General features: G+C 45.4%; 2 protein-coding genes across 2 annotated transcripts; one reads left to right on the top strand and one right to left on the bottom strand.

Annotated features, from left to right (window-relative positions):
- Positions 1-286: 286 nt before the first annotated feature.
- On the top strand, positions 287-3,269 carry LOC115640202 (protein FAM183A-like; the record flags this gene model as incomplete). Its single annotated transcript, XM_030543018.1, has 2 exons — positions 287-454; positions 2,969-3,269. Coding segments are annotated over 2 exons (282 nt in total), but the record flags the coding sequence as incomplete, so codon positions are not given.
- Positions 3,270-3,524: 255 nt separating this feature from the next.
- LOC115640203 (probable rRNA-processing protein EBP2) lies at positions 3,525-17,124 on the bottom strand. Its single transcript, XM_030543019.1, is given in 12 exon segments — positions 3,525-3,851; positions 6,837-6,914; positions 6,916-6,950; positions 6,953-6,999; positions 7,444-7,537; positions 7,835-7,910; positions 8,397-8,486; positions 9,701-9,824; positions 11,215-11,381; positions 13,498-13,581; positions 14,048-14,122; positions 17,040-17,124. Coding segments are annotated over 11 exon segments (912 nt in total). The 5' UTR covers positions 14,117-14,122; positions 17,040-17,124; the 3' UTR covers positions 3,525-3,803.
- Between the last annotated feature and the right edge of the window lie 354 nt (positions 17,125-17,478).

The following is a 17,478-nucleotide window of genomic DNA, read 5'->3' on the forward strand; positions in this document are numbered from 1 at the left end:
ATTGGCAGGATAGGGAGGGGTGGCTGGCAGCAGACAGAGAGTGAGGATAGTGGGCTGTTGTACAGGAGACAAGGATGACAGAATTAGCAGGATGTACGGGTAAGTTTGACAAAAACAGTAGATATATCATGACACCTCACAGGGTCATTCACAGAAGCACAGAAACAGAGAGCTGACTTCACTGTTGGCCTCTTGTCTATTTCTTTTAGAGTAGAAGCTCCTCAGGATAAGGTTCAAATCTTCCCTTATGTCATGCACACTGTCAGCACTTAATTATTTGATCTAGTTCCTTTATTCTGGTTTACAGGACACTGTCCTCCCCAATACTTTTTTCCCCCCTAATCCAACAGCCAAGTTTCTGAATCTTATTCACCATGCCGCACTGGAGCCAACCAGGAAATACACAGAGCCACAGACAGAGAGCCAGGAAATTGGCTGGAACACCACTCCTTTGGTGAGTAGGATCTCTAAACACTATCTAGAGTATAAAAAGGAGCAGCTCAATGTAGGCCTTTTGAGCTCATTTCTCTGGTTGAGGAATAAACCCAGAACAAACTTGAAACAAAAACAGGCAAGTCCTATCTTAAGCGGGGGTTCCGTTCCGCGGTTATTGCGTAAAGCAAAAACTGCGTATAATCAAAATTATATCCCCAAGCCCTTTAAACCCCGCCCGCAGCTCCAGCCATTTAAATGCCCCCTCTCCCCGGCCCCGCTGCCGGAGTTGCAGATGGGATTTAAAGGGCTCCACCAGGCTTCCCCGCTGCAGTGGGGAGCCCAGAGAAGCCCTTTAAATCCCGCCCGCAGCTTTGGCAGCCAGGCTGGGGCTGGCATTTAAAGGGCCTGGAGCTCCATGGTGGCTTGAGCCTCGGGCCCTTTAGTTTGCCACAGGGGCTACCAGCCACCCCTGCAGCTGGGAGCCCTCTGGGTGATTTAAAGGCCCTGGGACTCCCAGCCACAGCTGGTGCCCCAGGACCTTTAGATCAAGGCCACGCCCCCCCCCCACTCTGGCCATATGCGTAAAGTTGAAATCACGCATGTTAAATGTGCGTAAGTTGGGAGAGACCTGTATAACCAATGGAACAAAAAAGGTGTGGGAAACAGGAATGGTTGGGAAAGAGCTGAGGTGCTAGTGGATAGCAAACTGAACATTAAATTTTAGTAGAACATGATGTAGTATACAGCCCTACTCAGAGGTGCCAACTTTCCGAGTTCCATGTGTGAGTGCGTGCGCAGACACACACAACCGCTGCTCCACCTCAGGCTCTGCTCCCACTCCACCCTTTCCCCCAAGCCTACACCGCACCCCTTCCTGCCCCTGCTCTTCCTCCCTCCACCCCCAGTGCCTCCTGCATGCTGCTGAACAGCTGATCGCTGTGGGCAGCAGGCACTGGGAGGGAGAGGGAGGAGCTGAGGTGAGAGGGCTGTGGGGGGGGAGGAGTTGATCCACGGGGCTGCTAGTGGATGCTGAGCACCCACTATTTTTTTCCATGAGTGCTCCACCCCAAAAGCACCCACGGAGTCTCGCCTATGGCCCAACCTGCATAGGCATTGCGGAGTACAGAGGTGAAGTGATAGTCCCCCTCTCTCAACCTGCTAAAACCATATCCAGAATATTTGCATTCAGTTCTGATAACATCAATATCATATGCTACAAATGTTTGTAAGTAAATGTGGTATGACTATCCCCTTTAGGTAGGTGGGAAGAAAGAACCAGGAAACTACAAATAAACCTGAGGTGTATCCCAGTCAGAATATATATAGTCTGATTTATGATAGGCATCAAACATGGAAATACTTGAGGAGAAAAGATGTGAACTCTGACACATGGGTTTATTAAACACGGATCACGTCTGACAAACTAATAGCAGTAATCATGACTGATCCAGCACAGGCTTCTGAGGTTCCATTAAAGCAAAGAAGTGCCTGAGGAATTCTGGTAAATTTCTTCTTGGAAACCAATTAATTGAGGGAACATAAAACTGATGTAGTTGTCAAGTATCAGAGGGGTAGCTGTATTAATCTGGATCTGTAAAAGCAACAAAGAGTCCTGTGGCACCTTATAGACTAACAGACATTTAGGAGCATGAGCTTTCATTGCTGAATACCAGGCATCCGACGAAGTGGGTATTCACCCACGAAAGCTCATGCTCCAATACGTCTGTTAGTCTATAAGGTGCCACAGGACTCTTTGCTGATATAATTGTATTTGTTTCAAAGTAGAGACAGGGATTGCCACAGGTCAATTTCTTAGAGCTTCCTCTACTCAGAGAGGAAAAGAGCAGATAGGCAGTCAATGCGGTAGAGTAGAGGGCTTTAGTCTTTAAAAAATTAGCTAGTTTCTAGATGGATAACACCTGCAAACAAGCTATCTCTAAGGGGGTAACTAATGCAGCTAAGGGGTGAGGGATCCCATGCCTGCACCAAACAACTATTAACTAGTTCCAGCTCCAGAAATGTAAATGCTATGGTGCATCTCAGATGAGTCAGAGTTACTGGTGACAATGCCTGAGCTAGAAAGAGCCCAGCTTGACTTTCAAGTGGTTGATTGAAGTTGCAGGACTAGCAGCAATGGGTGAGGGAAAATAAATGCATCTAGAATTGAGCACATCTAAAATGGAGTTAGAGACAAACCTAGGAGCTCTCAGTACCATTTTTACAGAATCACTTTGGAAGTGCAGTTACCAAAAGACAAATGAAGTTTACTTTTTATGAGCACCTGGGTACTGTAGTAATCCAACAGTGAAGATCTGACAGACCAATGGCCGGTATGGTAAATCCTATCTATTGCTTTTATCTTAGTGGTGATCAGCCAATAACCTGAAATAAGAGATTCAGTTACCTTGTTAATCATATAGTCATCTAGTCATGCAGCAGTGAATTGCAGCAACTGACTCCTTGCATCCTTCATCTCAAAGAAAACATCTCCTGGAGATGCTCCTCACCACTTTGACCATTTTCTCTTCCACAGATTAGTGTGGCCCGCACTGACCGCAGACTCTACTTCCCATGCCGGAACAGTGAGATCACCAAGTACATGGCTGCCATGTGGCGCCTGAAGGAGCAGAGTGAGAACATGCAGTAGGGTGGTAGTAGCAACATTGCTTTGCTAGGCAGAGTTGTGTGGTGTTGGAGTTTCTAAACAATGTTGCCACCTCCTCATTGCCATGGGTAGCCCTGTAGATTTCTGAGCAAGGGAGGAGGAATCTCCAGCTGGGCCATACCTCCTGGAAGCTGACAGCTGTTACAGAAATAAACCCATGTGAAAGTTCTGCTTTTGTCTCTTACTGCTCACGTCCAAGTGGATGTACTAACAACCTGTGAAAGGCTCTACCCTTTTGACAGGCTCCAGGCTTCTGACTGTGGCAAAGCCAGTATTTACCAAGTCTGACCTGAAGGTTAAATTCCCCACTTTTACCAAAGGCAGCTGTGGAAAGAGCCATGGTGATCCTCCAAACCCAGTCACAATGAGGGACAGATTTCAAGTCCCTCCCTCAAAACACAACACTGAAGATACGAGAACCAAATGAGATCTGTCCACACTATTTAATGAGTTCACATATGCCAGGCCCAAGGCTTGAGAAGCAGAAGAAAATCTTGGAGGAAAACTAACAGTACAAAAGGATTAGGGACTGTACATGCACTTCCACTGCAACCATTTGCCTCAAATGGCACCATCCAGCTTGGTCTACAGCAGTTAGAACTGCCTGAAGACTCCAGTGTCAGAAGGAACAACTGCAATTCATACATACATAGAAACTAAACCAAAGCCACTGGGAAGCAGGGTCTATCCCTCTCAATCCTTATCAGGTTCGACTTTTCATTTTCTGCCTCATCTTTCTGCCTGGTCTCTTCTGTAAAAAGAGAACGACAAATTTAGATTTCTGATTTTGAAAGCGAAGCGGACGGGGGCTGCAGACAGGGGAGTTTGACAGAGGGAGGCCTACGATGGTTAGGAAGACTTGCAACACCTGTGCCAGCACTGCTTCTGTCTCCTCCACCTGCACCTGTAGCCAGACAGAGCGCCTGAGCATGGATGCTTCCACCCAGATCCTGGTGTGTTTTGCAGAGACTGATTTGCAATTCTTACTTACTGACATCCAGGTTGGGGGGGGGGGGGGGAGAGGGAGAAAGAGAACGGACAATGACGATGACGACACCATCCAATGTGAAACATCCAATGTGAAACGTGCCTGCTGGAGAAATCTCTCAAGCAGCAGGTGGGGAAGCTATAAGAGGAGGTGACTAGGTTGAGGCGCATCCGAATCCACGAGCAATTCCTGGACAGTGTCTGAGGTAGCTGTCCCAGTACACAGGACTGCTGACACACCATTGGTGGAGGAGGAGATGGCTCCGGGTGGACACAGGCAGCTGGTTACTTCTGGCAGCAGGCAGTGCACCACCCCTGCCCCAAACCCTTCCGCCGTGGTAACAGGTAACTATTATGCTCTTCTTGATACAGGAGAGAAGGAATCACCCCCTACAGTAGAGGAGAAAAAGCCTCATACCCCTAAGGCTGGGAGGTCTGCTGCCATCACTGCGAATAGGAAACCTAGTGTAGTGGTGGTCAGACACTCTCTTCTGAGGGGGATGGAGGCACCCATCTGCCACCCTGACATTTTATCTCAGGAGGTATGCTGCCTGCCTGGGGCCCGTATTTGAGATGTTATGGAGGCATTGTCGAGGATTATCCAGCCCTCTACTACCCTATGCTCATCCATGTGGGCACAAATGATACTGCAAGGGTGTGACACTGAGTGGATCAAGAGTGACTACAGGGCTCTGGGAGTATAGTGAAGGAGTTTGGAGAGCAGACGTTCTCTTCTATTCTTCCTGTCAAAGGTAGGGGCCTGGGCAGATAGGTGCATCATGGTGGTGAATGCCTGGCTGCGAAGATGATGTCGCCAGGAGGGCTTTGGCTTCTTCGACCATGGGTTGCTATTTCAGGAAGGACTGCTAGGCAGAGATGGCGTTCACCTTTCGAGGAGGGGAGACCCTATTTAGGCACCGACTGGCCAACCTAGTGAGGAGGGCTTTAAACTAGGTTCGACAGGGACAGGTGAGCAAAGACCACAGTTATGTGGAGAACATGGAGACGGGTCAGAAATAGAGGGAGTGTGAGCTATAATGGCAGAGAGAAAGGAGAGTTAGGGCAAAACGGAGGCAAGATCAAATCAGTATCTTAGATGCCTACATACAAATGCGAGAAGTATGGTTAATAAGCAGGAAGAACTGGAAGTGCCAATAAATAAATACAACTATGACATTGTTGGCATCACCGACTTGGTGGGATAATACACGATTGGAATGTGAGTGTGGATGGTACAGCTTGCTCAGGAAGGATAGATGGGAAAAAGGGAGGAGGTGTTGCCTTCTATAATAAAAATGTACACACTTGACTGAGGTGAAATGGACATAGGAGACAGAAGTGTTGAGAGTCTCTGGGTTAGGCTAAAAGGGGTAAAAACAAGGGTGATGTCATGCTAGGAGTCTACTACAGGCCACCTAACCAGGTGGAAGAGGTGGATGAGGCTTTTTTTAAAACAAAACAAAACAAAAAAAAAACAAAAAAAAGCAAACATGATTCTGGGATGCATTAACAGGTATGTTGTGAGCAAAACACAAGAAATCATTCTTCTGCTCTCCTCTGTGCTGGTTAGACCTCAACTGGAGTATTGTGTCCAATTCTGGGCACTGCATTTCAAGAAAGATGTGGAGAAATAGGCGAGGGTCCAGAGAAGAGCAACAAGAATGATTAAAGGTCTTGAGAACATGACTCATGAAGGAAGGCTGAAAGAACTGGGTTTGTTTAGTTTGGAAAAGAGAAGACTGAGAGGGGACATCTAAAAGGGTGTCATAAGAGAGGAGGGAGAAAACTTGTTCACCTTAGCCTCTAAGGATAGAACAAGAAGCAATGGGCTTAAACTGCAGCAAGGGCGGTTTAGATTGGCCATTAGGAAAAAGTTCTTACTGTCAGGGTGGTTAAACACTTGAATGGATTGCCTAGGGAGGTTGTGGAATCTCCATCTCTGGAGATATTTAAGAGTAGGTTAGATAAATGTCTATCAGGGATGGTCTGGACCAGAGGCAGGCAACCTACGGCACAGGTGCCGAAGGCGGCACGTGAGCTGATTTTCAGTGGCACTCACACTGCCCTGGTCCTGCCCACCAGTCCGGGGGTGTCTGCATTTTAATTTAATTTTAAATTAAGTTTCTTAAAACATTTTAAAAAATCGTTCTTTACATACAACAGTGTAGTTATATATTATAGACTTACAGAAAGAGACCTTCTAAAAAGGTTAAAATGTATTACCAGCACGCAAAACCTTAAATCAGAGTGATAAATGAGACTCGGAACATCACCTCTGAAAGGTTCCCGACCCCCAGTCTAGACAGTATTTGGTTCTGCCATGAGGGCAGGGAACTGGACTCAATGACCTCTCAGATCCGTTTCAGTCCTAGAATCTATGAAACCCAACCCCTGCTTCTGGCCTTATAGCATGGGGAAAAAGGGGGCCTTGTCAGAGCAATGATGCTCACCTTTCAGTTTTCTGATGCAGGGGTTCAGAACACTGGTAGAGATAAACATGGCATTTTCTCACTCACCTGGACACGATTCCCTTTGGCATGGAATTTGCTTTCCCCCATTCATATCAAACCAACCTGCCCAGCCTTGCCCACCACCTAATCAGTCTTGATCCCCAAATACGCAGCCCATAGCCCCTATAACACCGAGCACCATGTGCCACTCCTAACACACATAGCTATTCCTTTGTGGCCAGGGCTCGTCTCCCACTAATGCACAGGGTTGGTAGTGTGTAGGACACCTTCTCACTCACTTTGAAACTTTTTTTCCCTGCTTTCCCAGGAACCGTGTTGTGGGCCACACTAGCCCGGAAGCTGGATACATCATTGTGAACTCTCCCGTGTGTTCCATTTTGAGCCTTTCTTCCTCCACCAAAACCAAACTTCTGATTCTTGTAACGTCGCTTGGAATTTGGTCTGAAACAGAAACAACCAGTCATCTCTGCTAGGTCCCCACTACCCTCCCTCAGTGAGCTCACTTGAAAGCACACATGCAATGTGGGAAGCTCCCATCCAGTTCCTCCTAGGTGATGCTCATATCACTCTAGATTCCATCAGATTTATTTCCAGCTGTTGAAAGACCCATTTGTCTCCCTCTCTCATTGGAGAAGGGCAAAAATATGTAAGACACTCCAGTCTCTGCCCCACCTTATTTATAACCAGCTTTCCTCTCTGCAAGTGTATGCTACCAGCACACTCCTCGCTGAGGTGCATAAGACTGAATATTAGCATTAAGAGCTAGGAATTATCTGCTGCCATCTTGGGGATAGCTGGGGCCTGGTACTATCCTGAAAATAGCTTGTAGACTCAGATGGGGATGTACAGGCCCCAGCTTCAATGCCTCTAACTCCTCCATCGCACCCTTTCTTTATTCGTTGACCACCATCTCCTTCCTTCTTCCTCTGATGTGGTGGTGGCTGTTCCCCATCCAGGAAATCTAGCTTGTCAGAGAGACCTGCAAGAGCAGAAACATTTATGGAGCTGCTACATTGAATCAGACAGAAGAATTTCCAATGTAAGAGTTACAGGCATTAGTTAATGGCAGTTTTATCCCCCACTAGACAATGCCTATTAAGAGTCTTTATGCTTGCCACTACTGCTGCCCTGTGCACCATCCATGTTCAGCAATGCCCTCTTCCACTCACTCCTCTCCAGTTTTGGCTAACGACACCCCACAGGCTGCAGTGCTGTTATCTCACTGTCCTCCTCCCCCTCCCCCAGCACTCTCTTGTGATGAGACTGATGACTTCACCTTTCTGGTATTTCTTGATTGCATTCAGCACAGTTGCTTTTTCCTTTTGCCTCTTCTGCAGAACCTCTGTTTGTACCTGTAACAAGAGACAACATGGGTTTTGCTCCCTACTATATCCCAAACCAGGGGTTCTCAAACTGGGGGTCACGAGCTATCAGTCTTCACTCCAAACCCTGCTTTGCTTCCAACATTTATAATAGTGTTAAATATATAAACCAGTGTTTTTAATTTATAAGGGGGGTGGTGGTCGCACTCAGGGGCTTGCTATGTGAAAGGGGTCACCAGTACAAAACTTTGAGAACCACTGCCCCAAACCCTCCCAAAGGGCTCCACTTTCTTTATATTTTCCCCTCCACACCCCCAAACAGGAGTGGTAAACTGGCCAAACAGCTTCATGTTCAAGGCCCTCCCTTGCAGTATCCCCAGACAACAGCTGGAAATGCTGTCCAAGAGGTTTCACTCTCTGGGTTCTCAAACAATAGCTGGGATCACCATCCACAGGTCCAGGTTCTTGCCACTGATGGATTCCCTTCTTGCCCGATAAGTTTCTCCACCTCCTCACCTTTTTGCCATATTTTCTCAGTGCACGAAGCTGTTTTGCTTTCTCAGACTTCTCCATTGCTGCCTGTTTGCTCTTAAGCTTGTGTCGAATCTTATTAGGAAACGAAACAAATAAGCTTGTTATGCAAAGGAAGATGTGGCTATGCGAACCATGAGCTGGATAAGCCATATCAAGTAGGGCCATTACTCAGGTATAAAATAAAACAAGTTGTAAATCTTTACACTATGCACTAAATGTAGTCTATATTATTAAATCCTCAAGGTCCTCCTAAGGCTGCTGCCTAGACCCAGTGCCAATTCTCTATTGCATACACTGACTTTTAGATACAGCTTCCTCTCCCTCCCTCCTCCCCCCGCCCCCCAATAGGGTCAGGTTGGGAACGCTCACTGCAGAAACTCCTGGCCTTCTGGTTTTCTTCAACCCAGATTTGGCCAGAAGATTAATGGCATGTACAGAGATCAAGTGCAGCCTCAGGAGAACAAGTTCTTACTGAACAGAGTGAAACAGTCCTTTTGGATTTATAGATGAGATTGAGCAGTTCCCCTAGAAGGGACCTGAATCTTGGATAATGTTAGTGAACTCACTGGCCTCTCCACCACAGAATTAAATTTTTCCCCTTATCCTCACCCCCAAACAATTAAAAGCTTTACTGGATTTTAAGTAAAAATGCAATTATACAATCAATCCAAGATTAGAGAGATTCTTACTGGAAAAGTTCTGCAGTCTATGGAGTAACAATTGAAGTATAAGAATAAACCTCTGCTCTTCCAAGAAAAAACCAACAACAGTAAGAAAAATTGTTTTCATAGTGAAGTCCTTCACAACAAGCCATAATTCCCTGGGGATAATGGTCAGGGCTTCAGGAAGATTCTGTCAGGCCATGAGAACATTGGGAAAAAAGTCCTGTTTTTTATAATATTAAAAACACAAATTCTGTAATATGAACCTAACAGTCAAACTCTAGATTAAAATATCTGATGTATCCAGTTCACGTCCTGACTTCCAATTCCCTACTATAATCATATATAGTTCACTTTACAATTCCCCTGTGAGCAGACTATTTCAAATTGTCCATTATCTCGTGTTTTTTGCACTCTCCTCTGAAGCATCTATCACAGAGCACTCTTGAAGACAGACTAGATCACTAGTCTGGATTCCATATGTGCTGACAGACTTCTCAAGTCTGACCGCGTTTCACTGATTGAACATGATACATCTTAAAGTTTGTGCTTTATGTTGCCTAAAACCCACAGTGGGGAACCTGAAGGAAGAAAAGACGTCCAATGCCAATCCAGGTTTAATACCTTCTGCATCTGTTGATCAGATTTGGCCATCTCTGCAAAGTAATCATCTGGCCTCCTTGTGGGGACTTTTTGGTGATGTAGCCAAGGCAGGGCTTTCAGCACTGCTGCTTGGGCCTGACGGTAACTAGGAAAACAATAGGACAGCAAGTTAAAGTTACAGTAAGATCTAAAGCACACTGGGCAGGGACATCAGGGACTCTGCTCATATTAGCTATTTGATGCAAGATAAATAAAATTTACATGAAATCCCAAAATTATATCAGAGCAACATTAAAAATGCAAAGAAGCCCAGAAATTAAGGTGCCAACAACATTACTGAGACACATTGCTCATGTTGTAGTTCTATTCCCGTTTTTCTGGTTAACATGCAGTTTACAATTTTACAAATTGTACTGTAAAATGCAAACCATAAAATAGGCAGAATTGCAAATGACCCCAAGATGCTACAAGAATTTCCATTTTCACTTTGGAACTTTAGTAGTTTACTACAGGTGTTTTTTATTTAATTTATTTTTGAAGAAATTATCTGTTTAATTAGGCATGGAAATTAGTTACCACTTTGCAGCTGCTGCACCACCACTGGAGACAGTTTTCTGCAAGACTGGTTTAACAGGGCAGCAATTTGTTTACATTGTGCAACTATCCTGGCAAATTTAATGTTGGCTTAGAATGTACAGATACCACCAGTACAAAAAAAATTGCAGTGCCCATGATTTTCTCATGTCCTTGAAATTATGACACTCTGGAGGATTTCACTGTATTGTTTCAAGGAGATAATATCCCACGTGAAAATAGAGACTACCTCAAGACCTCTGGTTAGGAGGTCACAGATATTAAAAAAAATTATATATCAATTTAGGATTTTCTACTGCCAATTATTACTAAAGGATCTGAGTGCCTTCCACACACAATACGGCTTGATATGGTTTAATATACTTCCCCGCCCCCCTCCCCCCACCTCAAGTTTATATTTTGTAAGGAAGCAGTTCTCTAAAGAGAAGAGAACTTAATATATTTGAATTTCATAAAAAAAAGAATTTTCTTAACAAGAAAATTCAACACTTATTTCATACTTTAAATGTAAGTTTTTTATCTAGCAGAGATTTAAATTATCTGAATATAAGGCACAGTTTAAGAGTCTATTTTAAGTAGCAACCAAGGTTTGTATTACTAAAATATTTTCTCATGATTGATAATTTTATAATCCAGGTCTGCCAAAAGAGGTAGAGCACAAAATCTCAGAATCCAAAACATGGAAGGATTTCAAGCTTCAAAATATCTTGATCTATTGTGAGGCTTTATAGCAGCATGACACATGGGTTTCGAGTTGTTACACATGTATATGCATTAGGGATTGAAAGTGATGTGACATCGGCATGTGGATGGAAGGCATGACACTGAAGGCGTGCAGATGTGAGATGTGATAGTGATGCAACACTAGAGTTGTGTATATGGATAGACCACGTGTGTGGTATGACTCTGGGGCCCCACATGAGAATGTCGCCCCCTCTCACAAGCTCATCTCTCTCTGGAAGTCATCTTCAGGATCGACGGTGGCTTTGTCAGGTGTGTGATATAAGGTTGGATTCATGACGTTTGGTGCCTGACCCGAGGTCACATCCAGCCTTTCCACCCAGGCTAGGTGTTGCTTGAATTCGGACAAACACTGCTTCAAGCCATCCTAGAAAAAGGGAAGGATAGCTCTATTAACAGCAAGACACAAAACAAGTTTGTCTTCTGAAGGCTAGCAATTCTATGTCCACATTAGGATGGACTGCCCCTTTACGGGAGTTGGGATCAACCCCACTCTTGACTTGTTAGCCCAGATGAATGGCCTTTGAAGCAGATAAGACTGTCTGCTGAACTCAGTTAAGAGAGCAGCAAGATTCCTGTGGAGAGGTAGGGTCAAAGAGGACCAGAAAGGGGGCTCTCCATACCAGCTAGATGCAAAGGCTACCTGCAATGAGGGGCAGGAGCTGAAAAGCCTTAAGCAGCAGCTTGAGGGAATGCCAGGCAGCATGAATTGAATTTTGGGAAAAAACTGCAGAGTGGAGAAAGACTTGTTTTGACTTAACCTGACATTAACTGTGATGTTTTAATAAACCAGACCCCAAAAGGGGTGTTTGACTCAAGAGTCTGGGTATAGTTTGAGAACCCCAAGAAGGGGAAATGAGGCAGGGTTCAACACCAGATCAGGTCCATGACTTAATGAGTGATTGTGTGATCTTATAATTTGTTCCTTCCTTGCTTCCCACTCTTTCATGCAACAGCAACCTGATTTTAGACTGTGGAAAGTACTCAGTACACTCTTGGGCATGCAAAGACAACACTACTGTTTAAGATCTAAAGTTAATATGAAAGCAAATGAGTGTGCTTCTACAGGTATATCTACACTGCAATTTGGAGGTGTGACTGAAGCAAGTACAGACATACCTGAGCTACCTCTGATCTAGCCAGATTAAAGCTAAATCAAGTACAATAGCAGTGAAGCTGCAGCAGCACAGGCAGAGGCCTGCTCAGTATGTACCCAGGGTCTGGGTGGGAAGAGCAAGTCCTTGAGCTTCACTGCTATTATTACTCAGGTAGCTTTGATTTAGCTAGATTAAACCTTCCAATGGCAGTGTAGACATACACTATGCTAGTGTTGAGCTGTGCAGAGTGAGTGTTGGGAGCAGTGATCCAACACTGTCAGGCAGGCATACACGCCAACCAGGCAGTGACTCTACTGACCTTTTGCAAGTGCATTTTGGAACAAACTGGGCCCAGCCCAATTATTAAGCTCTCCACAAGCTAAAAATCTTTCTCCAGCAAGGCAACATGTGCCTGCCACACACCAGTTCAGTGTCCCCACAAGACCGCTCCAGAAAGTGTTTTGGTACATCAAAAGCTGTTCTGGGAGAGCGAGTATGCACTAGGGGAACTGAGTTATGTAGTAATAGCAGTCAGACCATAGTTATGATGAACTCCTAATGGAAGTTCAGTTTCTGATTTGGATACACCCACCTAAAGGGTCACAAAAAAAGACATATCATGGATTCAAAGTTGGTAGGTTAGCCTTGTGGCAAGGTAAAATGTTCTACAAAATTTGAAGTGAACCAAACACTAAATTAAAACCCAAAAGGCAAAGAAAAGTTACTTTACTGGACTCCCTCAGCTGGGATCTATCTACTTCCCAGGATCCTGGGGAGGAGGCAACAATTGGTAGAGCCCAGCAAATCTGCCAATATCCACTTTATATGCGCATCCATGGACCATGTTTGCGGATTGAAGATGGATGCGGATCCAAATTTGTATCCCTGCAGGGCTCTAAACAATTGGTCCCTGATATGGGTTGACTATCCAACCTTCTAATGTTTAATCATAACCCAAACACCAAAACCTCAGTATGGCCAGCTGAGTCCTTCAACAACTTGAGACTAACCTGATGGTTGCCACAGGCCATGAATCATAAATGAAAAAATTCTGTAATCTACATGGAATCAGTAATATTGACCGAGGTGTCTCAACATCACAGCAGTGAAGAAAATGTTTAACTCACTTAAGGAATTCATAGTGTAAAAAGGAATTGGTACGGCAGCACTCGTTCCATAAGAAACCCAGCCTTTACCACTGCAGTGTTCCCCACCAAAGATGTACGGGGTAACTAAATAGATGCTCTAAGAGTTTTAATTCACTATCCTCTGTGATTCCTATAGGTAGCCACATGTACAAGCCCAACCTTCATAAGCAAAATCCTCCCATATGAGCACTTGCATGCACACACCAGAGTCACAGCCTACACAGACACCAGTACTCACCACATTGTTAAGAGCCTTCTTGTGCCCCTCAAGCACGACATTCAGCCCTGGCTTCAGGGCACCCCTGGAAAATGCTGCCTGGAGCTGCACAGAAGGATTTGGTCAGGATTGGTTCCAGAGAAGATGGATTATGTCCCTTGCCAGGGGCTGAATACTTGGGCCAAGGCAGGGCTTATCACTCAAGCACATCCATAATCAAGAAGCCACTACTAAAGGGGAGGGGATAAAGGCAGAACATGTCAGGGGCTCACCACCCGTATTGATGTGATAGAGTGTAAGAACCCAGATAAAAAATGTGAGCTGATTTCCCACAAACAGGTCCAAGACAGAAGGGCTGTCTTTTCTCTGCAGAAACCCTCCACACCACAATAGGCTGTGGTGAAACATTGCTAGTTTAATTGGGGAAGCTTAATGTTCTACTGATGCCTCCACCGCAACCCCTTTATTGTGTAGCATTAGGTGTTCTCATCCAGGGGAATCTGCACTCCTCCTTTTCCCCCACATAGCACTGGGGGAAATTTTGCTCAAGCCCCTTTGGCATTAAGTTTACCTCTTTGTCAGTGACGACCGATTCTTCTGACTCAGACTCTGACAACGACTGATTTTCATAGTCTGACATCTTTAACTTGGAGAAGAAACAGATGAAGGTGATGTGTACTCTGTTCTATTCGGGTTCTCATACTATGTTCATCTCTGTATCTACAGAGCTACATAAGGATGGATGAGAGTCTGACTTATTCCCAGCCTGGCCCAAAAGAGATGGTTGGGTTGCAGAGTGGATGTCATGTTCCCTGTGCAGGAACATGATGCTAGATGCAGAAAAGGGTGTGTGCACATGTGCTTTGCTCTCTTGACTGGGAATTGCTGTCTGATGTTGCTAGTTCTGAAGTGCTGAGATTGAAATTCCTTCTCCAATGGATTTTTACTACAGCAGTCACAGATATCGTGTTCACAGCCCTGTTTTCAGATACACAGTTTTCCAGAAATTCTCATTTTTTATGCTGGGTCTCAACACAATTTTTTTTCCCTTTTTGAAAGTCTGAGTAATATTAATTCAACCAATTTTTCATTTGTATGAGGGTGAGAATACTATTCTGCTCTCTGTGTGTGTTTCATATAAAAGCTATGTAATAAAGACTATTTTAATGTTGCACTTAAAGACTGAGGTAAATCATGTAGCAACCCTAATTTTTTTTTTCCTTTTGCTTGTTGCTACAAATAATCCTTCAAGTTACTAAAATGAAATCTAGGGGAACTATTTCTCCATTTTCTCTACAGTAGAATCTCAGAGTTACGAACTGACCAGTTAACCACACACCTCATTTGGAACTGGAAGTACGGCAATCAGGCAGCAGTAGAGATGCAACCTCCTTCCCCACAATGTGGGCTTCCTCCCCTCCCCCGACACCACACACACAAATAGAGTACTGTCTTAAATGCAAACTACTAAAAAATTAAGGGAAACAGCATTTTTTTTTCTGCACAGTAAAGTTTCAAAGCTGTGTTAAGTCAATGTTCAGTTGTAAACTTTTGAAAGAACAACCAAAACGTTTGTTCATAGTTACAAACATTTCAGAATTAAGAACAACCTTCATTCCAAGTGTTTATAACTCTGGGGTTCTATTTTATTACTAAGTACATTTGATAGTACTTTAAGCTAAGTCAGTTTCATTCTGCTCCCTGCACATTCTACTCCTTGCATAAAAAACATTTTACCTAATAAGTGCTGCAGTCCTGCCTTTTGCTCACCAGAGGCCACGGTGGCGCCAGAATACCCTGCTGCATTCATGCCGCTGTTCTAGCACCACAGTAGCCTCTGGTGGCCAAAAGGAAGAACTGCAGCACTTATAGGCCAAATATATTTTGTTGTGGGAAAATATAAAATTCTATGCTCAGTGCGGCAGGGGCAGAGTTCATTACATCACCCTGCCTGCGGAACCAGGTTAGACAGAGTGCTGGGCGGGGTGTGTGTCTGTGTCACAGACTGAGGTTCAGAATGGCTAGTGGGCAGGGGGCGGGGACAGACTGGAGCATGGGCTCAGGAGCTAGTGGGTGACAGTATTGAGCCTTTGGATGGGGGTGGGTGGCTGCAGAGATCCATGGGAATAGGGGGTGTGGGAACAGGGGCAGACGTGCCCGACTGAATGGAGAGGCATGGGGTCAGCCAGGGTCTATATGGGGAGGCTTCCTAACACCATAACAATCTCTCCGCTCCCCCACAAAGAAAACCCTTCTCCTACACCCAACCCCTCCAGGTTTACTCCCAGTGCCTTTGCTCCCCCCAAGCCTTTGCACTGCTTCTGACAGGTGCAGGAAATCGTTCCATATTGTAATTTAAAAGAATTACATAAAGTTCTGTATTATATGTCCAAAAAAAATAAAAAATTACCAGCATATTCTTTTTCTAGTCTGTATTGTTACAAACTTGCTGACATATTTGAAATAAGTTACCAAAATAATTGTAAACTGGCACAATATATTGTGTTATTTGATAAATAAAATATGCAGAATTTTCAACTATTAGGTGCAGAATTTTTAGGCACAGAATTCTTCCAAGAGGAACATTAAGTTCATGTTCTCTGTTTGTATGAGTTGTTCATTCCCTCTGAAGCTCGATGGACTTTTGGTCTGACCCAGTATGGCTGTTATGTTTCCCTTTCCTTTATGCTGTGTGGAAAATGTGAGTGTACAACCACAAAAGTTGGCAGTGGACTCAAGAAATGGAGGGATAACCTTTTTACACAATTTACTAAAGTTAACTACAGCTCAGATTCACAGCACCTCCTTTCTAATCTCTTTCAATTATAAAAATTTTAGCCCCCAACCCTAGAAGCACTCATACATATGTAATTTAATATAGAAGTCAACTGAAATCAATGGTGTCAAGTATCAGAGGGGTAGCCTTGATAGTCTGGATCTGTAAAAAGCAACAGAGTCCTGTGGCACCTTATAGACTAACAGATGTATTGGAGCATAAGCTTTAGTGGGTGAAATCAATGAGACTACTGAAGCGCACACAGATATTCACGTTAAGTACTTACAGGATGGGGCCTTAGGCATAACCTGTAACAGCAAAGTTTCCAAACAGAAGTGTGATTTTTAAGTAGTCAGTGTCCCGTTAAAGCATAGTACAAACGCAGATACACCAAGTGCTGGATTACGGAAACTCACGGAGCTGGTTTTGAACAACGGGTCCAGGGCGGGCGGGAACCGCGCAGGCTGGAAGCGGGGGAGATGAGCAAGGTCCGGTAGGTCTGTTAGCAGCACAGTGAACCCAGTAGGGGTGGGGAGTCTCGCCGTTTAAATACTCCAGGGCACCTCCCCCGAAGCCAGGACTAACTCAGCACCGATATACACTCCACCAGGGCCCAGGAAGACGAGCCACAGCCCCGTGCCAGCAGCGGGCAGGGCGGGAACCCAGGAGCCCGGACCTGGCCGAGAAGGGGGCAGCACAGGCGGAGTCCCCCAGTCTGCGCGGGGAGAGAGCCTGCGGGGCCCAGTGGGTAGTGGCCCTGGAAGCAGGCGCGGGGTCCCACTCTTACCTCAACAGCCAGTTCCTTTCCCTGCCACGCGGACCCTCAACACCAAAAACAGGCTGACTCGCGAGAAACTCACTTCCGCACTTCGCCGCCGAGGCCTACTCAGTTCCGCTTCCGGGTCAAACTCTGTCCTGTGGTACTCGGTCTCCATGGCAACAAGCTGAGAGGCGCTTGAGGCGCAGAGGATCGTAGGGAGCGCAGCGGTGTGTGTGGGGAACGGGCGGGCGCGAGGAGGGGAGGGTGACGGGAAGAGGGGGCTGAAGCGAGGAGCCGGTGGCGGAGGAGGGAGCCTGACGTGGTGGGGCGAAGTGGGAGAGCGGGGAGCCGTTGGTACGGGCGATGGTCGGGAAGTGGGGGCTGCGGGGCGTCTGTCTTATGCCCCGTATCTCTCTCCCAGCAGAACCCACAGTATCGGGGACGCCATGTCCGTGATTGTGGCTCA

Source organism: Gopherus evgoodei, unplaced genomic scaffold, assembly GCF_007399415.2.
Source record: "Gopherus evgoodei ecotype Sinaloan lineage unplaced genomic scaffold, rGopEvg1_v1.p scaffold_241_arrow_ctg1, whole genome shotgun sequence".
NCBI classification, from domain to species: Eukaryota; Metazoa; Chordata; order Testudines; family Testudinidae; genus Gopherus; species Gopherus evgoodei.